This window comes from Dryobates pubescens, chromosome 3 (assembly GCF_014839835.1).
Source record: "Dryobates pubescens isolate bDryPub1 chromosome 3, bDryPub1.pri, whole genome shotgun sequence".
NCBI classification, from domain to species: Eukaryota; Metazoa; Chordata; class Aves; order Piciformes; family Picidae; genus Dryobates; species Dryobates pubescens.
The window spans coordinates 24,623,586-24,651,441 of NC_071614.1; the positions used below are offsets into that span (position 1 = coordinate 24,623,586).

At 38.9% G+C, this 27,856-nt stretch overlaps 1 protein-coding gene across 2 annotated transcripts in view; it reads left to right on the forward strand.

Moving 5' to 3' along the window:
- The window catches only part of LPIN1 (lipin 1), a 56,573-nt gene extending 36,742 nt beyond the window's left edge, over positions 1 to 19,831 (forward strand). For both annotated transcript variants that reach the window (XM_009909475.2, XM_054179863.1), the window contains exons 9-20: positions 655 to 842; positions 1,964 to 2,057; positions 2,859 to 2,928; positions 5,704 to 5,796; positions 7,072 to 7,148; positions 8,272 to 8,416; positions 10,030 to 10,178; positions 11,798 to 11,884; positions 13,924 to 14,076; positions 15,933 to 16,047; positions 17,692 to 17,795; positions 18,327 to 19,831. In XM_009909475.2, coding sequence (XP_009907777.2) covers positions 655 to 842; positions 1,964 to 2,057; positions 2,859 to 2,928; positions 5,704 to 5,796; positions 7,072 to 7,148; positions 8,272 to 8,416; positions 10,030 to 10,178; positions 11,798 to 11,884; positions 13,924 to 14,076; positions 15,933 to 16,047; positions 17,692 to 17,795; positions 18,327 to 18,486 — 1,435 coding nt within the window. In that variant the 3' untranslated portion in view covers positions 18,487 to 19,831. The remainder of the gene's footprint in view (positions 1 to 654; positions 843 to 1,963; positions 2,058 to 2,858; positions 2,929 to 5,703; positions 5,797 to 7,071; positions 7,149 to 8,271; positions 8,417 to 10,029; positions 10,179 to 11,797; positions 11,885 to 13,923; positions 14,077 to 15,932; positions 16,048 to 17,691; positions 17,796 to 18,326) is intronic.
- Positions 19,832 to 27,856: the final 8,025 nt, after the last annotated feature.

The window sequence follows — 27,856 nt, forward strand, 5'->3', positions numbered from 1 at the left end:
AAAGTAGCTTGCATATTTTATTTTTCTTGCTTGCTTGCTTGAACTCAGCTGCTGTAATATTAGCATTTCAACAAAACATACAGATTATTACTATGGAGGGAAAAGTTGTATTGAAAATTCCTTTCTCAAATGCATTCATATAAATCTGGAATGGAAAGCAGAGTTTGATGAGCCTGCACTTTGTAATAATAGTAATCACAACTACAGACAGATTTTAAGGGTGTCTAATGATTTATTGTTTCTTATTTTTTTTTATCTTCTTAGTTACATGTAGAGTATATTATTTATATGTGCACAACTTAAGTACACAAACATCTACATCCTTTGTTTTGCTTTTAGCTATCAGTTTATAGAATGAACACAAATAACAAATGGGTTTGTTTATTCTTGTTTCTGTGGTGGGAATAGTTCTAGTATGGCCTCTGATTACAGCATGGTTAATCTGTTGGCTAAGACTGTAGAGTTTATTACCTTATTTCTCCTATCCGTTCTAAACAAGTGAAGCTGTAATTATACATGCCTAGTTTAGACAAATAAGTAGAAGCAATTTTATGGCAAAATGAAGCAAGTGCTTGTTGAGGGGAGAAAATTTGGGAATGAATTTAGGAAGACCTAATTCCTGATTTTTTTAATTATTTTTTTTTTTTTCTCCAGTGGGGATAATGCCCAAAGCAAGCACACGAATGACATGGGGCTGCAGTCTGCCAGCCACTCTCCGCAGTCTGTCGGGAGCTCAGGTGTTGACAGTGGGGTTGAAAGCACCTCGGATGGAATTCGAGATTTGCCCTCCATTGCCATTTCTCTCTGCGGAGGCCTCGCGGACAACAAAGAAATTACCAAAGGTACGGAATCCCCTTTGGGTTGCCAGGCATGTGCCGACAGCCGTTTTAGCATCCTAGGCCGAGGAAGCAGTGCCCTCCTGTGGCTGTCCTGTAGAATGTGTTGAGTGGATACATAACTGCTCTGGTAAATTTCTTAGTTTAAAATAGTACACTGATAGAAGACTTAATATTTTTAACGTATTTTAATAATTCACGATATGAATTGTTTTTAAAGTATTTTATTGGTATCTTTGTTTCCTGATAGTATAAACTTTTGTATCACAATGGTGTTAGTTCTATTTTTGTCACTTGGTGCAGTATATAGCTAGGAAATTTACAGCTGTCAGTGTCAGGAATGAAAAAGGTGGCCTGTAAATGGGGACTAGGAAGGGGAATTTGAAACTTTAACCTAAATTCCTTCTCTACCTCTAATTTTTTGTGTGGCTTTTACATAAATAATTTACAATGCTCTGTGCTTAAACTTCCAGCTGCATAATGTGAAGATAAATATGTTAATAAGACTTCCATTTTCTGTAAAGTTATAGGAGCCTGATGCTACACTGATTGCTGTTCAGAAGCTGATTATTAAAACTCTTCAAACACTCTGTGATTCACCAGAGTTGTTCTGTTATCTGGATCACTTGTAAATTATATGGATTTTTGTGACAGGCATCACAGCCACTGGAAGGGGAATTTATCTATAGCCATTTTCACTTTGCTGCAGGCCTGTGATGAGCAAGTGTTCCTTAACTTTCTGGCTGTGGATGTACCTGTACTTTGAGCCCTTAAGTTCCTGATCTTTACTTGGACGGTGCATCAGGGAAAGGCATGACAAAGTATTTCCTTGCCTTATTTAGAAGGCTGATTTTCCTGTTTCACAGTTCCACCCCTGAGCTATCACTTGTAGTTTGAACAGGAAAGACACCCAGCAGTTAACAAAGATGCCTTCAACATCTTCTGAGCTTGAGAATCTCTGAGTATCTTATTTCCATATTACTGCTAATCTCAGCACCCTAGTAACCAAGAGCTGGCCCTGAATGTGAAAACTGTTTGTCTGAGTGATACTAAGAGGTTTAGGTTTGCCCATCTCAGGCATCTATAAATGCATGATTCATATATGTATTTTTATTTCCCCCCCACAGAAGTGTTCTTGGAACATGCAGTAACATATCAGCAGTTTGTGGACAATCCTGCTATTATTGATGACCCTAACCTTGTGGTTAAGATTGGAAATAAGTAAGTATTTTTTAGAAAAAAATTCTTACTGTTGTGACAAAACCACTTCTGTGGCACTTCAGAGTTAGATCAGTTTAACTGTAGCTAAGAGATAGGTTTTGAATGCTCATAGATTAAATTCATCCAGAAAGAGCCAACTCTCTAGTGAATTCAGGCTCTTCTAGTTACGCTTCCTCCTTTAAATTGAAAGTAAAGAGCAGTTTCATATGACCTGTTACAGTGAAGTTACACAATTTGAATTTCAAGGAGCTACTATTGAATACTAATAGTGTTCACACTCAATTGTCTGAGTGAAAATGAAATAGGATGTGAACTTGCTAAGGCTTGCCCTGAGTCAGTTTGAATAATTAATATTTCCAGCAATATGTCAGTCTGCTTGCAAGCACTATGTGCTCAGCACTTTGTATATACTGGAGATTTTGCTAATATGCCTCTATGGAGGCATTACTTTTCAAGGCTTGTCAAACTTCACCCACTGAGTGAGAACCAGTTTTGAAAGGCTAAGGATAAAACACTATTTGTGTGTTTATATTGCTGGCAGCAGTGCAGCACTATGGGCTATGCCAAAAGCATATTTTTGGAGGGTGTTTTTGCTTGAGAGCTCCTTGCCAGGTACCTGGGTACAGTGTTTCAGAGTAGAGACCATGGCATTGTAGGTCTTTTATTAGCGTTGCAGGTGAGAGTTTGACCTGAGTTAAAGAGGCTTCATGTTTTAATCTGCTAGATAATAAATACTAGATACATTGTGAACTGGAACCTTGAGATTACAAAATGCAGTAATTGTCTCTCTTGCGTGCCAAGGTACTACAACTGGACGACAGCTGGTCCCCTTCTGCTGGCAATGCAGGCGTTCCAGAAACCTTTGCCAAAGGTGAGATTGAACATGAAGGTTGGTCAGAGGAGGAATGGAGGTATTCTGCTATTTATTAAAACAGCAAAGAGGGCTGTTAAACAAAAGCATCTGAACATCAGTAATATCTGTCCACCCATCACCATTCGTTGTATCTTATGGGCTAAAGAGAGCTAAATTTGGTCTGTGTTTGTTTGCAAGGCTAAGATCATTACAAATATTTTGAAACAGGAAAGTTTCTTCTTTTCTTTCATTAATGTATATTCTAAGCATAAATTATATTGACCCCTTCTGGCATTTCCTGCAGCTGAATATTTGTTGACTGCTTTCCATGTACTGTACACAGCACATATTATTGAATAAAAATATAGGTCAGGAATTTTAAACTCAATGAATAAGCTTTAACTACTCGATAAGGAAGGCCTGTAGCTTGCTGTTTTTTTGTTCCTCAGTTGTTCATTATCAACTCAGGTAGGTAGTGAGATACCTGCAACTATGTGACACCTATCTATCTCAGTTCAATTGTGCATGACCTGATACCACACATATGCTCAGTACAGAAATGCAAACTGCTGTATAAATGTGTATAAAGAAATGGTATCACCACTGGCACAATTTGTATCCTAGTAAGCCATGGATTTTATACATTTTTGGAACCTAATATTTCTGCCATTTGCAACCCTTCATATGTCTTTGGGTTTAATCTGTATGTATTCAAATGTTACCTCTATTGCCATGAATGTGGAGCAAAAATTTGTTCAAAGCCCAGAATCCACTCTACTGCCATGTTTTTCCATAGTGCACATTAGCTACATAGGCTGTCATGTGTAGCTGCACCACAGTATCCCAGTATTAAGTGAATTGATCCTGTTACCTGCATATATGGTAAACTTGGCTTGAATTTCAAGGATGTCAATGAGCCAAAACTTTGTGCTTTATTGCAAATATTCTACCAATCATCAAGGTGGGATTAATCCCATGGAGCTCAAATGCCTACTCTGTATTTTTTGGGCACTTCCACCAAGTGATTCAGACTTTGATAGGTGCCTGTTGGGTCTTAGTGGCAATAAAAATAATGCAAGGTAACTGCATTTTTAATTAAATACTTTGATGGCCAAGCTAAGTGTTTTAGGTTTTACTTAGGATGGCTAAATGGAAAGAACTGATGTGAAATATTTTTGCTGTGAAGGGAAATGCCAGTTCTTTCAACAGCATTACGATTACACCATTATTCATATAGGCTATCAATAAACTCCATGAGTGTGAAATTCATTATGTTCATTTAAAAATGATCAAATTATATTCCAAAAGCTAATGACTTTCAAGACAGTGCACTTTTAATTTAATGGAGAAGCCTGTGTGTATAGTTGTAATAGTCTGTATGATTGGGAAGGGTTATGTGGCTGAACTGTACCCCTGAAACTAAAATTACTCATTTATGCTACCAGTCTTTCTACTGCTTTTCTTATTGACTTGTTAATTAGAATTTTGATTTGCTGTAACAATGGAAGTAAGGAACTGAAATACTAAGGTAGTTTATCAAAACAGGTTTTATGAAATGATTGAAAATTAGAGTCTTTGCAAAAAATCATTCACATTCCCTAAAATACAGAAACCCATTTCTAGTTGTAAGCATGTGAATTATCTCACTAAAAGTCAATAGGCCATCTGCTTGAAGTTGTCCATGCTTGAGAACCTCCTTAAATTGTAGTCATTGTTCTCAGCTGTGGCACTCTATTCTCAATAGCTCCATCTTCTCCTTGTTTTTCTTATTTTTGTTAAGAAAAGTTCTCAGCTTATTTGCTTGACTTTATTCCTCTGTCCTTTCTTTCCTTATATGCTTTAGATAGTATAGAGAACCTATGGAAAACTGAGAAAAGGGATGCAGTGTCCTCTACACTAGCTGAACTCAAGCCTAACTCTCTAACTACTAAGAGTTCTTTCAATTATTTGTGGTTGGGTTTTTTTCTGATCATTATTCAGCATCACAGGTTTATTTTGGTGACTACTTAAGGTGGAGGCTGTCATTTCAGAAAGGCAGTGGCCAAGCTATTCTAGGGCATACCAAAGACTGTGGCCACCTTTACTGTAATAATTTCCTCTTTTGTCTTTCACTTGCTCCTGACTGAAAGAAGTAATCTCTCCTTGTTGCAATGCGTAAGGCTCCAGTCATTAGGGATATTGAAATAAACTTTTCTGTACTGAAGTCTGTTGTATGAAACTGATGTATCCATGGCTTTTAAAAAAATACAGTTCTAACATTGTCAGTCAAGTACATACAGTCATATTAAACACATAAAACCTAATGTTGTCTTTACTTTTGCACAAAGCGGTATTTAAATGTAAGCTGCAGCTGTTTTCAAAGCAAAATCAAAATCTTGCATGTGGTCTGGTTGCTGTTTTGCATGTGAGCTCCTTCAGGAAGTAGTATTTTTCTTTTTTTTGATTTTAAATATAATTTGCACTAAGTAATTTCAACTAAAAACCAGTAGGTTCTCCATTCTAGACATTATACTAATATCTACTTATGCCTTTTTTTTTTTCCTGTTTCTTTGATTTTATCTCTTTTTCATTTTCCTTTTAAAACTACCATAAGTATTCATGCTTAAGTTACTTCAGAGCAGCTCTGGATACCATTAGGTTTTGCTTTAGTAGAATTTATGGTCCACAGACAGTATGTTTACTTTTATTCTATTTATTATCAGTTAAAATTGTGTATTTGGCACTTTCTTTCATTTACATATATCAGGTTGTCCTTTGTTTTGGGTTTTTTTTGTTACCATCCATTTATCACAGGCCACTGTGGAATCTATCATGAGGGACAAGATGCCCAAAAGAGGTGGAAGGTGGTGGTTTTCATGGCGAGGGAGGAACAGCACTATTAAAGAGGTAAGTTTGAGAACCAAACAAATCAGAGTTTCCTTCAGCTTACAGTGGGAAGATTGGATAGCCCCATATTCATCACTCAGATCTTAGTTTGATGAGATACACATTAAAAGATACTTAAAAAGGGTTTGAAGTTTGACTTTTGACTTCTGAAAGCTTTGAAGCATACCCTTCCTGAAACAGCTGCCTGCAGTGTTTCAGTTCTGCATTTATTTTCATTACACAAGCCTGAGGCAGGTTCTCTAATGGGTTAAATTTCTGTTTGGGAACCTGGAATTGAAAAGCTGTGCCAATAATTTAATGTTTTCATGCAAAGTACCTACCTTTATGCAGTTCCCTTTGATAGTTGAAGTATGGACATGTTTATGAATAGTGTGAGCTGTAAAACTCAGCAAAACCCAAGATGGAAAACTGACTGTATTAGAGTCTTTTCAAATGTCTTTTCTGAGCTTTAAAAGTGTGTGGTAACAATCTCAAAGCCATGGATGAACATTAAAGAACAATGGAAAAAGGAAAAACTTTAGATGAAATATTGATCTCCTGTCTAGACATATTTAATCTTTAAAGTTGGCTAATAAAACCTCTTCATATTAATTTATTCTACTGAAGCATTAATACTTGAGGGGAGAAAATGACTTCTAATACATTTTTATGGTTGTGCCTCAGTTGAATTTTTTTAGCCTTACAGGAAAGAAGCATTGGACTGATGTGTGGGTATGGGCTTCTGGGTTTGAGATTTTAGTTTTTACAGTTTGAACTTCTTAGAATTTCTCTCTGAGAGGAAGTATGTGGTCCTCTCTTGAGCTATAGTGGTTATAAATGAGTAAGGGGAGATGTTGTAGTTTGCGTGTCTCAAAATCATCGGCTATTTAAAAATCTTGTGGGATGAAGTTGATAGAGCTTAGCATTTATGCCAAGATGGAAGCAGTTTGGAAAGTTTTATTGGATTAAAAATTGTAATGATTTGGTGAAAGGTAATTTTTTGTTTGTTTGGCTATTCTGTGGTTTTTCTTCTTCTCTGGAGCCATACTTAGCTAGATTTGACCTGAAAAAGCAATTTGAGGTGCTTGAACTGAGAAGTTATGGGACTGATCCCAGAACTTCATCTGTACTAGATGTGAAATCTGAGATTTCAGTACTTCTTCCATGCAAAACTAAATCTTAATTCTTCATCAGATTTTTATATTTGCAGTTTTTAGATCTTTATGCAGCCTCTATTCTTTAAGAAAACCATGAAGCATGGGAGATGCATAGCTTCTCATATTTGTATTTTTACAGGAAACAAAGCCAGAGCAAGGTACGAGTAGGAGTGGACTTACAGGAGAAGACTCTTCACAGATGAATATGACAAACAGGTATGCTAGAAATTATCTGCCTGCATCAAGAATAGTGTGCCCAGCAGGAGCAGGGAAGTCATTGTGCCCCTGTACTCAACACTGGTTAGGCCACATCTTGAGTACTGTGTCCAGTTCTGGGCCCCTCAATTTAAGCAGGACATTGAGACTCTTGAATGTGTCCAGAGAAGGGCAACGAGGCTGGGGAGAGGCCTTGAGCACAAGCCCTATGAGGAGAGGCTGAGGGAGCTGGGATTGTTTAGCCTGGAGAAGAGGAGGCTCAGGGGAGACCTTATTGCTCTCTACAACTACCTGAAGGGTGGTTGTAGCCAGGAGGAGATTGGTCTCTTCTCCCAGGCAATCAGCACCAGAACAAGAGGACACAGTCTCAAGCTGTGCCAGGGGAGGTTTAGGCTTGAGGTGAGGACAAAGTTATTCACAGAGAGAGTTGTTAGCTGTTGGAATGGGCTGCCCAGGGAGCTGGTGGAATCACCATCCCCGGAGGTGTTCAAGAGGGGTTTGGACATGGCACTTGGTGCCATGGTTTAGTAGTCATGAGGTCTTGGGTGACAGGTTGGACTTGATGATCCTTGAGGTCTTTCCCAACCTTATTGATTCTATGATATGAATGGAATAATCCTGCAAATTCTGGAAAAGAAGAATCTGTTGGGCTAAAGCTGCTAATTGAAAGAGAAGAGGAGTTACTTGCTAGAATTTCCATCACCTGGATTTCTTTTTTATAATTGCTGATTTATCTGCAGGGAGGAGAGGAGGGGAAGAGAAAGCATAACAAACACCTTTCTTCTTCTGAAAAGTGAAGAATTTTTGTGGTTCCAGTATCTAATCAGTATTATTCTTTACCACTATGAGATTTTTGAGACAATGTGGCACATGAAAACTGGCTTACAGACAAGTTAATGGCTAGAACAGTTCAAGTATGAATAATGGGAAAGATGTGTGAATGAGAATTCAGATCTTCATTGACATATTTAAAACTATGATGTGAATGACCTCCTGTGAGACAGTGCTTGGGAGCACAGAATCAATGACTTATCTGGTGACTCACTGTTAATGCATTTTTAATGGCTAGTGAGATGCATTTACTGACATGATAACATCATTTTCTGTGTGTGCAATGTTCCAGAGTAAAAGATGAATCTTCTTCAAGCGATGAAGACCCTAGAGCTGCTAAACAAAACCTTGGGGCATTACAGAACAACTCAAGTCATGTCTCAATGTTGCCTGGAATCAGTTACAAAAAAACACTTCGACTCACTTCTGACCAGCTTGTGAGTTAACTTTACATCCTTGTTCTGAAATGTCATTTCTCATACCTGAACAATCCTCTCATTCAGGCTTGCAAAGCTTAATTAGCTCTTACACCTTGCATTCAATTCTTTATCTTGTATTTAAAAAACCCAATATTTTCAAAACCCAGTATTTTCTCTTCTCTTTTCAGTATTAAGCATGAATGTTGTACTTTGCAGCAAGTGCTGGGTTTCAGAGATTAAGAGACATGGTTTCCCATTTAGAAAAGTAGTTAAAATCTGTAGTATGTATTTGTCACCTGAAAAAGTGTACTGGAACCATGTCCTTTTTGTATTATGTATAATGTGCATATGTTAAGCCACAGGCCTTTCCTTTAAGTGTATTCCTCCTGTCCTTTCCTTTCCCCTCATTCATAGGCAGACAGTCATATTTTACATAAATATAGTTGTCTGCTAGTAACTGCTGAAAAAGCTGCTTGTGAATTTATAATGAGGCCAGGCTATTAATTTCATTGGAGCCAATTCTTTTCCTCTGTGACAGAGGTGTTTTGACTAATGGTGACAAAACTCTTAACAGTTTTGTGTTCTGCACATTCTAGTTTTATCTGGAAAAGTAGGCAACTTAAAGGAAATACTTCATGTTTTATCTACACACACTTTATTTTCTTAAGGAAACCCAAGCAAGGCATACATCACAAAACAGCCTATCAGTTTCTGCCTGTATAGTTTGTAAGAAAGTAGAATTCTTCCCAAGAGACAGATGGGATGCATTGGGAATTTTCTATAGCAAACAGAAAGCAAGTGTTGCACCAATATATGGATACTTTGCAGATTTGGGAACATCTCAGGAGTTGCGTCAAGCAAAATTACTTTTAGATTGGCTTTTTGATGAAACAATGTGTGAGACTCATCAGTTATCCGTCAGTTATTCTACATTCTCACCTCCTTTTCCCCTTTTCACTAATTCCAAAAATAAAATAATTAGGTCCACAATTAGAATCAGATCAGCAGTGTCTTGCCCAGAATATCACTAAGTGACACAGGAGACAGTGGGAAGAAGGGGCAGGGAAGAGGGAGAGTTGGGCAAGTTTGGGAGAGGTCCTATGCTATGAGAGGTGGGTTATCACAGGAAAAGAGTGTAATACAATGGAACAGAAATCTCCATATAAACTCTCTCAGAGCTCATGTGACTCCTTGTTATGCACATTTCTCTTTGCATATGTATCTGTATCTCAGAATGGAAAACCACCATCAATTGTCCCTACTCCACTATTGTTCATGTAAACTTTTGGGGATATTTTTCTCTCTCTGTTTTCTTTTTTTTTATTTTTTCCTTTTAAATTTTCCCCCTTTTAAAACTCCCCCCCCTCCCCTTTTTCCTCCCTTTTTTTCCCCTTTTCCCTTCTTTTGTATTCTCAACCACAAACCAGAATTTTTTACTTTGTCTTGTTCTGCTCTATAAACCAATGGCTGATGTACACAACACAACCTCTGCTGTCCTTATTCAGACAACAGCTCTGCTGAAAACAGTAAGATTCAGTGTGTGATCAAATCAATGCTCACTTGTGTCTTGTGTTTGCACTGTGTCAGTTTCACATACTCAGTTTGATTATCTTGCTGATAATGTCTTGCAGAAAAGCCTAAAGCTCAAGAATGGCCCCAATGATGTGACCTTTAGTGTTACAACACAGTATCAAGGCACTTGCCGCTGTGAGGGCACCATTTACCTATGGAATTGGGATGATAAAGTTGTTATTTCTGACATTGATGGAACAATCACAAGGTGAGTTCATGAACAGGGAGAAGCTTTGTCTGCAAGAACAAACTGTCCTTTGGTCTAAAGGAAAAAATGAACAGGGAATGTTGCATCACAGTATTGTCATACTCTCGTGTTTTGGAGGGAAAGAGTGTATGTTTATGGTTTCTATTTTGTTAATTTGGCTTTCAAACAGAACAGAATAGAATAGAATAGAATAGACCAGGTTGGAAGAGACCTTCAAGATCATCGCGTCCAACCCATCAACCAATCCAACACCACCTAAACAACTAACCCATGGCACCAAGCACCCCATCAAGTCTCCTCCTGAAAACCACCAATGATGGTGACTCCACCACCTTCCCAGGCAGCCCATTCCAATGGGCAATCACTCTCTCTGTATAGAACTTCTTCCTAACATCCAACCTAAACCTCCCCTGGTGCAGCCTGAGACTGTGTCCTCTTGTTCTGGTACTGGTTGCCTGGGAGAAGAGACAACAGTGTAATAATCATCTGAATTCTTAATTTAAGAAAGAGGCATGCCATGTGTGTCCTTCATTTGTCACCTATTGGTGTTTCATGATAGTATTTACAGTAGTGTTAGAGGATCTTCTACAAAATCATAACTTTTCTGCTGCATCACACCTCTGAAGTACACTAGCTACATTAAAAACACCAAGTGAATTTTGGTTTAAAAGATGTTATTCAAGTGAGAGGTGTTATTAGTTAGAAGATGACTGCAAAAGAAATGTCAGAATTTGATGGCAAGTTTCAGATTGGAACTTTGGGTAAATCTCCCCATTTTGAAGTGACCAGAAGAATTCCCTCACTCATTGATATTTAGTTATTTATTTAATACTGGGGAAAGAAGCTATATGCTGAACAGGGAAACCCATAATATAACTATAACTGTTACCTTTTGACATTTTAAATGCTTAGATTTGTCTCAAAATCCATTTCTTTCAAAATCAGACTTAGCTGTATCTAATTGGAAACAAAGACCAGGAAAATAATAATTTCCAAGAGCCATCCAGGTGAAGTGAAATAGCTTAAAATGAAACTCTTTTCTTCCTTGTGATTTATCTATAGTAGGGCAAGCTTTTTTTTTCCCCCCAACATAAATTAATATCCTTCCTTGCTCTTCCTTAAGCTTCACTAAAGTGAATAAGATCTACTCTCTGTGCTCTCGAGCTGACTGGGGAGTACAATACCATTGCAAACCCCTTCTAAGCCACTGCCCAATGTTCTTGTCTCTAAGATGCAGTATATTCATGGGATGCATTTTGTGTATTTAGAAAATATTTAATGGCAACCTCAAAAAGTAGGCTTAGGACTGTCCAGCCTACTGCACAGGTCTGATTTGATAGCCTGTATGCTTTAACTTCCATGTTACCTTACGGATCCCAAGGTTATTCATGTCCTGGAGCACAAGAATAATTAAAATGACATGGCCAAGAGTGGGCATGGTAGTACATCTCAAAAGAAAGTTGGAAAAGACCATCCTGTTTTTCATCACAATTAGTACCTTTAAGAAAGCCTCATTTTCCTTTGCTGGAAACCAAATAAGTTAGTAGGGTTTGTATTAGCCTCAGCTGTTGTTGTAAGTGGTGGGGATTTTTCAATTCATTTATGTTTTCTTTCTTCAGGTCAGATACTTTAGGTCATATTTTGCCAACTTTGGGCAAAGACTGGACACACCAAGGGATTGCAAAGTTGTACCATAAAGTGAGCCAGTGAGTATTCAGTAAATCTGTTTGTGCATCTGTGGTTTGTTTGTTCATTTGCACATGAAATTTAAAATTGCTCTAGGCTTCTCTTAACCTATAAGGGTGACAATTTCATCCATATTTCATCACTTCAGTATGCTTGTAACAGTGTAAACATCTGCCGTGTGGTATCCACAGCAAAACCTGCTTTCTGGTGTCAAAAGCTAAAGTTTCATCAATGAGCCATGATAGCTCTCCCAACCATTCCAAGTAGATAGCTACAGCTAGTTCCAAAAACTGTAGCTGTTTGAACAAGTTGTGCAGTTGCAAGTGGAGATTTTGCATACTGGGCTTTGTCAGAAGCATTAATTCATAAGATATTAATGCAGCTTCCCTTCTCTCCTTGTTGAGGAGACTGTCAAAGTGCATAAGGACTGTTCAGCCTGGAGTGGTCACTGTAGGCAGAATTCTACTTGCCAAATTTAGTTCACCTGGACAGTATGCTGCTATGACCCAGAACAATCTCTGCCAAAAATTGTCAGTGCTTCCTCTGATAAATAGGAGCAGAATTAAAATAAGCAGACTGGACCAACTCAGATGGAGAGATGTGTGGGAACACTCACGAGTGCAGGTGTGCTGTTGGTTCCCTGGATAAATTTTTCAATGTTGTCAAGCCATTGTGCACACTAGAGGATCAAAGACAGAGTATGATGTGTTTCGTGGTTAGCAATTGAGGAAAGAAAAGCAAAGAAGGAGAACAATTCTTTGATGTCTGAATGAGATCAGATAAAGTATCTGATTTTAACTTTTACAAGGAGAATCACCGATTGCTGTCTGCTTAGGTTGCTATTACTGCTTTACACAGAAAAGGAAATTACTTTTATTACATTAAATTAACTGTTCTTATATATTCAAATTACCATAAATGTTTGAAGAGCTCTGGTACAGATCTCAACCATCCTCTTAGTTAATCTTTTTTGTTCTGTTTACTAGAGTTGGGCTAACGTTCGTTTGTTGCTTTTTTGCTCTAAGTGAATGGTGAATTGTAAATCACGGATGATGGAATCTAAATTATGCCGGCGACATTTCTGTGTGCTTTTATTATGTATAGGCATATGTGGTCACAAAAAAAAAGACAAGATAGCCTGGAAATTCATATGCTGAGCACTGTTTAGCTCTCTGCATAACCTCTGCATTACATTTGGTGAAAAAGTTAATTAATTTTTGAAATTGGCAGTTGTTCTTTCTATGCCTGCCAGCATTGTCATTTGTTAGGGCTTTGTTGACGGTAAAAATAGGGGAGTAAAGTAGATTTGAGCCATGTTGTTTTTCAAATTACCAAGTTAATTATGTAGTGGCTAGATCTTACAGCTGAACACCATATAAATGTTCAATAGCTGGATTTAATGACCCTGTGTGCACTGAATACAGTATTTATTTTACGAACAGTAATTTCTTTGCAGGACTTGCAAAGTAAGTTGCTATTAAGTTGAGCTAACCACTGGACTCTGTTCTGTCTTGAACAGAACCAAAGGTGACTTCTGCTGAAACTTTTATTTCAGTGTCAAGTCAAATGTCACTTCTCATACTGTGTTTTGAGGTTCAGATTTGCTTCAGCTTGAAGGAATATTACTGCTGCACACAGACTAGCCTTTTACTGCAGAGACATAGGAAGCAGGAGTATAACACTGCTTATACAGCAAAGGCTGAGAATGCACCATTGTCTGCTTTATGCTGAGTGTTTTCCTCTTAGCAGATGTCATTGCAGTTAGTTCTAAAGAGTAGAATTCCCCTATGCAAGGGTGGATAGAAAACTACACAAAGACATGAATTGTGGGAAGACCACAGTTAAATGAGCCCACTTTAAGTGTAAATCAGTAACTGCAGTGGAGCTAGATGGATTGTACTTATCCAAGTTTATGGCATAAATGTCTCTATTACTTTCAAGTAAGTCTGGGCTAAACGTGAGTCTGTTTTATGGTTATAAAAACAAACCCACAAAATTATTGATGTCAAAGCACCTGCTTTATTTTGACAGTAATTTCTTATTTTATTTCTGTTTACAGAAATGGATATAAATTTTTGTATTGCTCAGCACGTGCTATTGGAATGGCAGACATGACCAGAGGATACTTGCACTGGGTCAATGAACGAGGAACTGTGCTGCCTCAAGGGCCAGTGCTACTGAGTCCAAGCAGCTTATTCTCAGCTTTTCACAGGTAATGCAATTTCACCTTTATGTAGAAAGAAACTGAGATGTTGGTAAAGGCTGAATTCTCAGGGTTTTGGTGGTGTTGGTTGGTCGGTTTGGTTTTGGTTTTTTTATGGGAGTGCCGAAAATAATTCATATTGGTTTTTTAATTACATTTTGGTGCAAAATTTAATAAAGGAGTAATTTTGTTAGAGGAAGACCAAAATACAATAGATATTCAGGTTGCTTAGTTGCTCAGGTTGCTCTTAGACATGTGTCAATATATATGTGTATTCGTTGCTTACCAATAGGTGCTGCCTGTTGACTTCACGTGTTTAACCTGATGTGTTAGTATTTAGTTATGGGAACAGTGTTCACGCAGTAGTAACAGTCATTCTTGTCTTACTTGTATGATGTTCTGATTGGCACAATTTTTTTTTGTGTGTGGAAGAATATTACTTGGTGGATTTCAAAGAAATTGATGTGAAAATGAACTTTTTATGCTCCTGACTGTATGTGATATTCTGTGGACAGTGTTAAACTGTAATAAGTGAATAATAATAGCAGAAATTATGAATATCACACCTTCTTCCTAATTCAGTCAAGAATGTGAAGTGATTACTGGAAATATTTTAAGCTGTTAAAAGCTGCCATGACAGGATATATTAATTAGAATTTTTAATGGAAGGTTGTTCAGATGTTCTCCTGATTGAGTGACATACTGCAGGCTGTCTTAGCAGTTGTGCTCTACATATAAGAAACCCTGGAGGTGTTACAGTGCACTTCTTAGACTGATTAAATAAAAAATGCAGTGAAAGTGTAGTTATTGTCACCTTATGCTCTTCATAAATTTCTGTGTACTTAAAGTAATACACTTTTTGGTATCTTGTTTAGACTAAAGAATGCCAGTCTTTTAGTGTACACTCTTGTAATGGCTGTGACGTGTGGGCAATGAATGACTTCATTGTTATCCTTAGTTGTAACTGTTGTGGATTCTGAGGGCTCTGAGATCAGGTGTGTGTAAGACTAAGGAAAGATGATTTTATTCCTCTCTTGCACAGTCTCAAAATCTGATTTTTACACAGAGCTGCCCTTCCAAAGGGCTATATTCTCCTATGAAGCTTCCCTACTATTCACATCTTTTTTGACATATGTGTTGGTGCTAGGATGTGGGATTCTGAGCTTCTTAAGGGCTTTTGTGTCATGCTGGCATCTTCCTACGTTATGGGAACTCCATACTCTGCCACCTGTTCAGTCTCCTTGCCAAGAGAAGCTGTCGTGAAAGGACTTTTTACTAGAGATGAGAAGTCCTCTGTTCATTAATGAATTCCATATTCTGTAAGGAGCAACTGAAGAAAAATAGAAGATTTCTTTATTCCTTTACTTCTGCTAATTAGCAGTGATGGAGGACCCTGACTGTAGAAGCATTTTAACTGTCTGAGGTGCTTCTAGTACATATGGTAATTGCAATATTTATTTTTTTTTTACATATAATAATAATAATAAAAAAGAAGCCATACACAGTGAAGGCTAGTGTAATCCATGAAACAATTCTACAGTTGTCAGGAAGCAGTTTACTTGATGACAATGTGTGTTTCATAAGTCTTAATTTAGCACCTACTCCATGTAGTCAAGCATCCTTGCTCAGTAGCCATCTTTACAACATAGGTTTCAATAGAAGCTCCCTTCTTTTGGAGGATTTATTCATTGTGTCCTTTGTGGAAGCTTGCAAATGTTATTTTGTCTTTATGGGCACTATGATTTCCACATGAAGATTTATTGCAGTAGGGTGGGGCTAGGTGAAAAGTGTTGGATAAAGCAAATGAAAAGTTTTTTGCTGTGTTTTGTGTATATTTACTCAGCCTGCCTTTTATATCGTTTCAGGGAGGTGATAGAAAAGAAGCCAGAAAAATTTAAAGTTCAGTGTTTGACAGACATCAAAAATTTATTTTATCCCAACACAGAACCCTTTTATGCTGCCTTTGGAAACAGACCTGCTGTAAGTAATAGTTGAATTCATTTCTGTTGCAGAGAACTGAAAGGTTGCTATTATTTCTTAGTTCTATTGCATTAGCACCTAGAAGCTTTAAATGGGAGTTATTTTTAGGCCCTAAACTTTAGGAAGTATAGAAGTTCTTTCTCAAAGACCTCACAATGTAGGATGCAAGTATAGATGGAAGAGCAGCAAAGTAACTACATTATATCTGCATAAATGAGCATAACAGTAAAGACTGGTTGAAATCCTAATCCTATGTGAAAAAATCCTTACACTTGTGTGAAAGCATTGATTTCATTTTACTTCATACTGATACAGTGTCAGGGAGATACATCTCGATAGAAAGAAAATCTTTCAGATGAATAGTGGTAGGACTTAAATGAAAAACTCTTAAGTACACCTAAAAGAAATTGGATCTTTATATTTTAAATAACATTCCAACGTTTCACTACTTCAGCTATTAAAACCATGATTTATATGAGTAAAATTGAATCTTCAAGCTTTTCTTCAGATCAAAACTTACTCAGTGCTTCCCTTAACAATTTGAATTTCTTAGAACACATTCCCAATTTTTGTTTCTAATTGTACTTCCCAGAGTTGCATCTGTGTTATCTGCTGGTGGGGGGCACATTGCTACTCTTTTGGCATATATTCCTTGCTTTTTCTTCTTTGCCCCTTGCTGTGACATGGAGTCAATGTATGGGTATGACACAAATTTGAACTGTGGAGCGAAGAAATATTTCTAGGGGTTTTAAGGTAGACACAGTTGTTACTAGTTTCTTTTGTGACCTTTTCCATACAAACTAACTGCTATTTTGGGTGTCAGTTATGTTATTCTCTGTACATTGTTGCAAGATACTGGCTACAGCACACTCAGAAAATTAAATATTCTCTGAAAGAAAAACAATTGCTTTTACACTAATATCATTAGGGTTTTTTTAACGTTTTTTTTGTGTTAAGGGAAGTTCCTGGGGAAAAAAAAAAAAAAAGATAACATGATTTTGATTGGTAGTTCAAACTGAAGTGGCAAACTCCTTACCTGGCTTCAGATTGTCTGTTTCATGAACATTTTCTTAGACTGACCTCATTTAAGGGCAACGAGACTGATGAGAGGCCTCGAGCATAAGCCCTACGAGGAGAGGCTGAGGGAGCTGGGGTTGCTTAGCTTGGAGAGGAGGAGGCTCAGGGGAGACCTTATTGCTGTCTACAACTACCTGAAGGGTGGTTGTAGGCAGGAGGAGGTTGGTCTCTTCTCCCAGGCAACCAGCACCAGAACAAGAGGACACAGTCTCAAGCTGTGCCAGGGGAAGTTTAGGCTTGAGATGAGGTCAAAGTTCTTCACTGAGAGAGTTGTTAGCCATTGGAATGGGCTGCCCAGGGAGGTGGTGGAGTCACCATCCCTGGAGGTGTTCAAGAGGGGATTGGATGTGGCACTTGGTGCCATGGTTTAGTAGTCATGAGGTGTTGAGTGACAGATTGGACTTGATAATCTTTGAGGTCTCTTCCAACCGTATTGATTCTATGATTCCATGATTTGTAACAATGGAGCATTTCAGATGCACAATAACTAGGTAGTTCTGTATTCCAGCAAGAGTAAACATTGTTGTGAATAATGATTTATTTTTTTTTTCTCTCCACTCTGTTTAGGATGTTTATTCATACAAACAGGTGGGGGTTTCCTTAAACAGGATATTTACAGTTAACCCTAAAGGAGAACTTATACAAGAGCACGCGAAGACAAATATCTCATCGTAAGTAACTTCTAACTCCTTATAGACTAAATTGCCAGGGCTCTGGGCAGCCTGATCTGGTTGAGGATACCCCTGCTTACTGCAGAGGGGGTTGGACTAGCTGACATTTGAATGTCTGCTCCCATCCAGACCATTCTGTAAATTAATTCACCATTCTAATCTATAACTCAAGTTGCCAAAATATGCATTTGATTTTACCAGTGAGAAATTCCTTAGCATATTTCAAATGAAACATTAAAAGTATAGAATAAAATACAGACTTTCAACTTTCTATCAGTTAAACTGGTCAAAAAAACCCTGATAAAAATGCTTTAATGTTTAGTTTAATATATTCTATCTACTTCAATTATATAAAGGAGTTATCAGTGCAACCTGATCTAGGTGTGCCTGTGTTAGCAGTGGGGTTGGACTAGATGATCTCCAAAGGTCTCTCTTCCAACCCCCACCATTCTGTGATTCTATAACTTGAAACAATTCTAAGTAAGAAGAACTGAAATGGTTCACCATTCTTTTTATTTATTTACTTTGCAGCTATGTCAGACTGTGTGAAGTGGTAGATCACATTTTCCCTTTGCTGAAAAGAAGCAATTCTTCAGACTTCCCTTGTTCTGACACCTACAGCCAGTTCACCTTCTGGAGAGAACCTCTGCCGCCTTTTGAAACTCAGGATGTGCATCCCGCCTCATCTTAACTGCATCTCCAACTTGCTTGCCTCAGCTCAAAGCATAAATTAGATTGTACTGAAAGGTCATCACTTGGCTGTTGCTGTTGACAGTTCAGCTGGAATCTGTGATGTTGTGGACATTATATTCTTTTGCTGTGAGCAAATTTAGAAATGCTTTTTCGTACTTAGCCACGTTTCCAGATGACAAAGAGGAATCTTACTAGGAATAGGAGTTGCATTTCTAGCTCTTCATTCCGCTCCTCAAGTTGTGCCATAGTTTCCTTTTTTAAGGTCAAATAAAAGTAATGTTGGAGTTGCAGTTAAAAATGCCATGAGGTCATAAAGTGGTTCTGTATCTTTAGCATCACTGAAGTCATCCTTTTTCTCATTGGAGCCCTCTGCAAGTAAAGGAGCTGAAAGTGCTCACTATTCCTGATATCATCTGGTGACATGGACAGGGATTTCAATATGTGAAAATTCCTTTCTCTGAAGGAACAAATGATTCTTCCACTTTCCCCTTGCTTGACCAACAACTGTTTAAGACTGAATAACTGGTCTAGATTCTCAGCTGTTATGAATCAGTGTAGCTATCAAAGCAGCTTGAGTTGTGTTTATTTATTCCAGCCCGTTGTTTTGACATGGTAACACTTTTCTGAGGTTAAAAATGACGTGTAACCTAAATAGAAAGCGAATGAAATAAGATGGCCAGAATCTGGTTGCATTTTCTCAGTTTAAAAGTACCATGCTTCAAGAATAGCAATTTGGATAAGCGTCCAAGTGGCAGTTGCAGGGCTGCTGTGGGTAGTGCCCATTTTCCTGAAGTCTTTCAGTAAAGACATCTTACCCACAGAATGTGTTGAGTTTCAAGATTGTACTGAGCCAAGAACACTGAGGATTTTGTCAAAGTGGAATAGTTTTATTTGAAGCATTATTTTGACTAAAATGTGAACTTTGATGTGGTGAATGATGCATCTCAGGTTTTTACCGTATGGATTTAGGGTTTTTTTCTGTATCATAAACAATGGATACTTTTAGTGCAATTTACTCTCCTCCAAGATACTGAAATCTTCTCTTCATCTTTTCTTTTTTCCCTTATTTGTGCAGACACAAGCTGTAGCTACTGGTTTTGCTACCTGCTTCTGACAGCCTTAAGACCTGACTGTACGTGCTAAAAGCAATACTGCAGATCAGTTTTGCAAATGGTCTGCCTTTACACAATGCAGTACTTTAATTGAATATAGACATCAAATGACTGTATGCCAAATGATTCTCTTATGTGCATTTAGCAAAGAAAGAAACTTTTTTTCCCCTCCTTTAAAAATATATTTAGAAGTCTAATTGTTCTCTGAAACACTGAAAATGGTATCATGGGATTCCAATTCCATGTATATTGTATTTCAATATGGCTAAAACAGTGGTTCACAGGCTGTGGTCTCTGCCAGTTTGTGACCTGAGAGGCCGTGGTACCTTTTGCAGTTGCTTTGTAATGTTCTCCATTAGGAGTTTAATAATAGGAAGGCAGAGTGGTCTAGGAGAACTATTAAGATATAACTGTGGTCAGTTAGCACCCAAAAGTTTGGGAACAGCTGCTCTGTACCACATTGGTTCTGTTTCAGTAAATTCTGGTTTTGCATGTCAAGAGTGATAGCAACATGGGTAGGATGGTATTTCTGTAGTAGGGGTTTTATAACTCTTACTGCTGCAGACTTTATCTGGGATGTCAGGGGGCCAATTTATGATTTCTCTGTGCCTTCAATAATAAAGAATATAAGTGCAATCCTTTATACAGCTGCAGTGTGCAGTGGTGAGCCCTCCCTGAAGTCTTCCTTTTCACATGAACATTGCTGCTTTGGGCAAGGTGCATGCCCACTTTGGAGATACCAGAAATTTTGGAGATTCCTCTTAGACAGGGAGGAAGAAATGCATGTTTAAAGACCTAGATTGATCATGCTTTCTTGAATATACCTTTTTATTTAAAAATGAAAGAAATGTGGTATGGATATTCTGAAAGACAATCAGTGGAGGCTGCAACTTGCCAAACTGAAATGGTTGCATCTCTAAGTATAGCCATGCTTTCCTTTAAGTATCTCTACTTGTCACTAATGATTCAGTGAACAGATGAATATCCTAAATGCATCCTATTTTAATTCAGTTTTAGTAAAGGCCTATCAGTAAGTGGCTGTGAGTTTTATTGTTCTTAACAGTAGTTAAGGTCTGTTTTCCTGAGGTGTGACACCCAGTAACTTCCTCTAGAAAAGATGGTCTCTGGAAGTTCTCTGCAATTAAAGCCTGTGATGTATTTATTTATGACTTTATTTATAACCTAACTGCAATTTAATCCAGGTTTTGGTTTGGTTTTTTTTAAATTAGTATTTCAAACCAAATCATAATGTGAATGAGTAGCTATTTTAATTCTGTCAGATTTTTGAGCTTCATGCAGCACTGGTACAGGTGACCCTGAGATGCTGTGGAATCTCCATCCTGGAGTTTTTCAAGACTTGGTTAAACAGTTATGGCTCACTTGATCAAGTGTTGGCAATCATCTGCTTCAAGCTTGAAGTTGGACTGGATGACCTCCAGGGGTCCCTTCTGACCAACATTTCTGTGATTCTGTGAAGTTAACTGCCTTACTTCTGACATGCTGTATAACCTTTGTATCTGCAGGCTGAAAGAGAGATTAACAGTGAAACCAATGTGTGTCGTTCCCTAATCTTTATCAGATTTGCTCACAGAAGAGACTACTGAAAATCAAAGTTTTGAACTGCCAGGAACACCACCATGCTTCTTCAGAGTATTAAGATCTTTTGATTTGGTAGCTGAGCAATTTTATGCATACTATTGGATCTGTTTTGATTATTCATATAGAAGAAAAAGGGATAGTTTAAGAAATTCCTACTCTTTCTGTGAAAGAACAAGTATCAGCCTCGCTTGCCGTGTAATGCTGGTTTCCGTTACAGAAAGACTATTTGGCTAACACAAACATGCAGACACATTAAATCCCAGTATATTCTATTTATATAATACACATAAACCAGAATATGCAGCAGTGAGGAGTGACTAATGTTTATTTATTTTTTTCTGAAGCTGATGACCATACTGTTCCAGCTGTGTCGTGTGAGGTAAAGAATACCGTGTTTGTTGCATTAGTTATGTGGAAGGTAAAATGTTACTGCTGTAATAATGGGGAGGGAGGAGAAAGAGGATATTGGGTATTTTTTTATTTGTAGATACGGATTATTGTTTCAAAACCTATTTATATACAGTATTACTCTGTATATGCATGTGCTACTGCTATGATGAAAGTCCTTTTAACAACTCATTTTGATCTGCTGAATGCATCGAGGGTAGAAATATATATTGTAATAAAGGCAAATACAATTTTTTCCTGACTTTTCTGGGTGTTTGTTTTTTTCTGTATGCTTGAATAATGTCAGAGTGCTTTTGCAGAACCGCTGGAACTCTTTGAAGTATGGCTTTTGTAGCTCTAGTCTCAATTGCCTGTATTTTGCTGAGGTTATCTGGTCTAACTTCCAGCACTTGCAACATTTTTGCTGTTCAGTTGCAGCGCTGGACCCAGAACCTCTTCAAATGGAAAGAGTTTATTGAGGGAGAGAGAACCAGGATCTGGGCTACGCCTGTTTTTGAAGTATGGGACCAGCACCTCAGATCCAAGAGCAGTCAGATGGGAACTGGAGCAAATTGGGCCAATCAGGAGTACTACCCCACCCCATAATGCTTTGGAATCTTATTCCTAGTGTGACCAAAGGAAAAACCAGCCATCTGTTTTGAAGGAGGAGTGTTGTGATTCATAGCAATGAGACCACATAGCCTTTTTCCCCCTTTCTTTCTCTTTTTCTTTCTTCTCCTCCTTGACATTGGCTATTCTATTGGCAAGAAGCAAACACCCTTTCCTCCTGTCTGTGAGAACAGAGCACTACCTTTTGCTCCCTCTGCCTGGTTTGCTGAGCAAACTAACTGCAGCATAGTGATACTGACAGGCTTGTATTAGTTGGTATGAAAACAAAGATGTTTGGGGTTGATAAGGCTCTGTGCAGCAGAAGTTCTGTGTTTAAAAATACAAGAGCAGCCGTATTTGGGCAGCCTGCAGTCAGTGCTTCTTCAATCTTCTTTATTTTCTGTGTGTCTCTGGCTTGTATAAACATTTACACTGGAGCTCTGGAGACAGGTTTTGAAATGAAGGTGCCTTTTTAATTAGAAGATAGAAAAATGTCTCTTTTGCATCAGCAAACCAGTCTTTATATTAATATATTCATTGCTCCTGGAGTTAGCCCATTGACACCAAATTGGAGCCAGCAAACCTCCAGAGAGGCAAAGAGGATGTTTTTATTGGGGGTTGGGATTTTTTTTTGGTTGGTTGGTTGGTTGTTTTTTTGGTGCTGATATTCCCAAAAGGCTACATTAATTTTTTCCTTACAAATAAATAGTCTTAATTCAATATGCATTGCAGATGCCATCAAGCACCCCAGTATAGTTCATTGCAAGAGGCAGAAGACCATTGGTGTCTAAAATTATAACAAATCCAACTTTCAGCTCTTCTGTGAATGCATAAAAAGGTGTAGCCTAGAGGTTGTTCTTGCTGAAGGATTATTTATTGATTTATTTATGTTCTTTTCATAAAAGTCCAGCAAAGTCTTGTGTTGGAGTACTCACAGTGCTGCAGCCTCAGGTATTCCTAGCTATTTTGCTTGCAGTAAAATCCAGACCTTCTATTTTATTCTGTAGAATGTTGGAGATATTCAAGGTAAGAGCTAGTTGTAAATGAGAGGTGAAAGAATAAGAAAAGCCAGCAGTGCTTCAGAGGAATTACAGCTGCTGGATGCTTTGGGAAAGATATCCTCATCAAGACCTTTCCATCCATTGAGATTGAGGGAGAAAATGAAGGCAGAGTAAGTTTTCTTCTAGGAGGATCTAGAGAAAGGGAACAAAACCAGAGTAAATGGCCAAAACTCAGCTTCTTGTTTCCATCCCCACACTGAACCTAGGTGCTATGAGGTCAGATGCTGAGCTCTGCCTTTGGCCTCCTAAGCAGTCTTTCCTGAAGTCCCATGTGTCTGCATTTCACAGAGAGGTGAGAAGGCCATTTTGGCTTCATTTGCTAAACAGGAGACCCAAAAGGAAATCTATGTAAGGGGTGCTGCTAGCAGCAAAACCAAATTGCAATTGCAGCTAAATTTGAAGCTTAGATAAGGAGTAGGGCTTCTTTATTGTTTTCACAAACCCGGGAAACAGAGTTTTCACCTGCAGTATATACACCTCCCTAGTACCATGGGTGAACCTTTTTAATAAGGTTTGCTTCAGCAAATAAATAGAGATGTAATTTATCAGCCTATTTAAGCATGTGCTTAAGTCACCCTTCCCTCCAGTGAAATTTATGCACATTCTTAAGCACTTTGCTGGATTAAGCCAACTAATGCCAAGAAAACTGTGTACTGGGGAGAAACGGCTTCCGAGCTGAAGAATTGATCTGGGTTTTCTAATGGTTACGCCTGGACCAGTTTTTAGCCTCCAGCACTGCTAGGTGTTCTGCCTGCTGCCAGCAATCTATTTATTGATACAGGAAATCCATTTTGCCTTGCCTTGCTTTTAATGAGTTTTGCAAGCAAGTGGCCCCTTCCTGTGACTCATTCTGTGTTTTCTGAGAGGGAGGTTGTGGTTTTAAGTTTCACTTTGGAAAGGAACCGCTGTGTCTGCTTTCCTTGTCTGCTGGAATCTCAACAAGAGGGATATGTTTTGGAACAAAGAAATGTAAATGGAGTAGAACAGTTCATGTTTCCTTGCAATAATGTAGAAACAGCCCTCTTTTTGAACAGTTAAGACCAGTGCAAAGTGAAAATAGGTCATGTTTTAACAGCCTTATCTTAGAGCATTGCCATTAAGGCAGGCAAAAAAGATATTTCCCTTGGTATCTCAATGTGTGTTGGACCTTTGATTTATAGCCAATAAATATCTACAAATCAAATGGTGGAGGCCTTTCTCTGATCTTACTGACACAGGAGAAACTCTGTTAGCATCTCGATGGTTGCTCAGATATGCACAGCTAGGACTGCAATCTGAAGTGTGAATAGAGTGCTGCAGGATTTGATCCACCTCCTGATCTCTCTCATCCCTTTAGGATGCTGGAGGCAAAGAGGCAGGAGATGTGAATGCATTTGTATCTAACTTTTGCCAAAAGTATGGTGACAGAGGGAGGGGATCCTCTGTAGGCTTGGACCGTTAGCACTGTAAACTTGAAATTACGTTAAAAGCAGCCATAAATACATCAAAATCAACGACCAGGATGGTTTCCATTCCCCATTGCTAGATACAACTATTTATATTTCAGGCTCAGTGACTATGCCTGTGCAGATAAATCACGGCCCAGGAAAAGGCAGGGACTGCTCTTTGGCCCCCTCGCCACCTGGCACTCTTTGGCAAGAGTCCAGCTGCCTGCGTGCCAAGTTGGGGTAATCACTGGCCTCAGGCTGTGCCCAGGCATTGCTTGGAGGAGCACTGGCTGGCCTGGCTGAGGTCATGCTTGGGAACATGCTGGCAGCATACTGGATAGGCGATTGTGTGCCAGGTTGTGTGCCCTGCCAGTTTGCTGACATGTCCACGCTCTATCTGAGAACACCTGGGTCTGGGTCTTAGTTCCAGGCTGCAGTTGTTTTCCCCACGTGCATCCCATCTGGCTGGATAATGGAAATTGAGACCTCTCCTTCCAGAGGCTTTGGCATGAGCTGGGCTCTTCCTATGAACTTGAGGAGGTGCTTCAGATCTTCTGTAATTCAGTTCTGTCTCAAGAGGAAGCATTATCTGGTCCTGAGCTGCTTTTAACTAGTGCAAGCTTGAGAAATAGTAAAGAATGTAAGGATCATCTCTGCAATTCTGCAAAAAGGATAGAAAAAAACTAAAAGCTCTGCTAGCAAAGGCTTCTTGGACACAAAGTGTGGATGGGAATGCACAGAAAATCATACGTGAGAGCAAATAAACACATCAGGAAAGCAGAAATTCAACAGATCATGTTAAAAATGTGACCTTTAAGTTAACCAGGTTCAAGCTGACAGAGACAATTGGAAGGAAAAATGTGAGGCTCAGAGACTGAAGCAGCTTTTTTGGCAAAGCACTGAGAGGAAAGATGGAGATGCAGTATTCTCATACTCACTTTCCTGTAGGGATTCAGACGTCATATGAAAATGCAGTACCCTGTATCACAGACTTCACTTCTGATCCATGTACTCTGTGAATGGAAAAAACATGAGAAATGTTTTCATTTCTCAAAGTGTGATGTGGTGGGGTGTTTTTTTTAGGGGCTGTTTGTTTCTTGTCAGTAACAGATTGTACTGAGATATGGTGACTTGGGGAGCAGCTCAGCTCTTCCACACCCACGATGCTTTCTAATGCACTCGCTGCACAACCTGAGAACTTAAGTCTTACACCTCCCTGCAAGGCTCCTTTCTTCTCCCTTTCTGGACTGCTTCTCTGCACAAATAATTGGTGTGGAATCACTTCCATTTTCTTTTGACCTAGTAAATTCTTGTAAACCAAGGCTGTGGTTTCATGGGCAGCTGATCAGATCTATTACTTTTTTTACTGCCTAAAGGAAAAAGTCACTCTCCCTGTCTCCTCCTTTGCTCCTAATTCTCCATCTCACCCCCTTGCTGTAATCCTAGGATCATTTTATTCTGCATTAGTGCATTAAATGAGCTCAGAGGGAAGCAGGACCATTTCTTTTTGTCTGCGTCCCATGAAACTTCAACCTACATTTTGTTATGTCCATCTTCATCCTACACCTGATCTCTTTGTTCTTGTCGTATAGTTGTGGTCTGACCTTATAAAGTGGTGTGCCTGTTGTCTATTAGTAAATTTGAGAGTATGATCATAACCACACCCAGATGAGATCATGAGCATTGACACACCACAAGTAAAGAAACTGCGTGACCGCAACCATCTGCCTGAGATGAAAGGACTGATTGGGAAGCAAAAATCCTTGTCCCAGGTCATGAACAGGATCCATCCCATGTCCTGACACAGACATCTTGTGTTGTGTGAATCCATCAATGTACTTTGTGCACTTCTCCATGTACAAGATAGTGATGATGGCAGTTCCTTTGTTCTAGGCATGCTCTGAGAACATGGTATTAATATTTATGGGATTGTGCAGTAGGAATCTGAGGGGTTATGCAAGAAATGTCTTTGAAACACCACCAGTGGCTCAGTTTCTGAAGAGCTAATAGTCAAGTTTTGTCTTTGCCAGCCCATGGAGAGGGAGAAGAATGCTGTCTCCATTTAGCATGGGGAAACAAAAGGTCTCCGTAGTCTCAATAGCTTCAACTTCAGTTTCCTGACTCCATTGTCAGAGTCCCAAAGTACTGTGTCAGCTTTCAGTCTGTTCAGAATGTGGATTGAGAGGAAGCAAAGAGCTCAGGGCAGACCCCTATTTGTCAAGTACAAGTCTTCTGGCCTTCAATCTCATGAAGTGTCACCGCTTTGCTAATGGCTTCTGGCACTATGGCGGCCTCTAGCATGGCTCATCACGATCCCTGCAGTAAGAGACCTGGAGAATAACTTAGCAGAGGAACTGAGAAAATAGACATAATTGATATAGGAAGTATATGACTATTTTGATTTGTGTTGTGTAGAAACACCAAATGAACATCAGTCATTTTAACAGAGAGTAGTATATACCAGGGCATGCTGGCATTTGTGGGCTAAGTCCAAACAGCTAGAAGATGTGCTCTTGGGGTCACTGCCTAATGTTTCTTTGCTTGCTGGTTACGTTCCAGCTAATTTTGCAATGTGAGTCTAAATCCTTCAACCGCACATCCAGTTTGTAATTTAAGCCTGCCACTGCCTCCTGGTTTACACAGGCCATTGCTGGGCTCTGTAAGAACTGCTGCATTGATTGATATGCGAAACAGGAAGGTAGGATGTTTTAATGTGGAACAGTATTTAGAGAGATGCAGCATCTGTGTCTAAAGTGAGAGATAGTTACAGGGTTAGACAAGTAGGCCATCAATTACAGGAGACTGAGGTTAGAACCATCTGGCTGTTTGAAAAAACACCAGGTGTTAGCAGAAGCAAATTTCCTGTGTTGCAACATAGGGGAGAGCGGCAGGCAAGAAGCAGCTCTCCAGAGCGAATCACAGCCACGAAGGAGGCTGTTTCTCATTTCCTTTTTTCAGTGCTGTATTTGAGGGGGGGGCGGGAATTCACCCAAACAGCCTGATTCACCTGTGTCTGCTGTTTGGAGCTTCCTGGGGCTGCTCAAGGGGAAATTCTCAGTCATGGATGGGGACCCTCTCCTGCAAAGAGGGCTGAACAGAACGTGTACCCACAGAGACAGCTTAGCCAGCTCTTGGCTTTCAGTCCCAGCTGCATCCTGATCCTTGTTGATGGA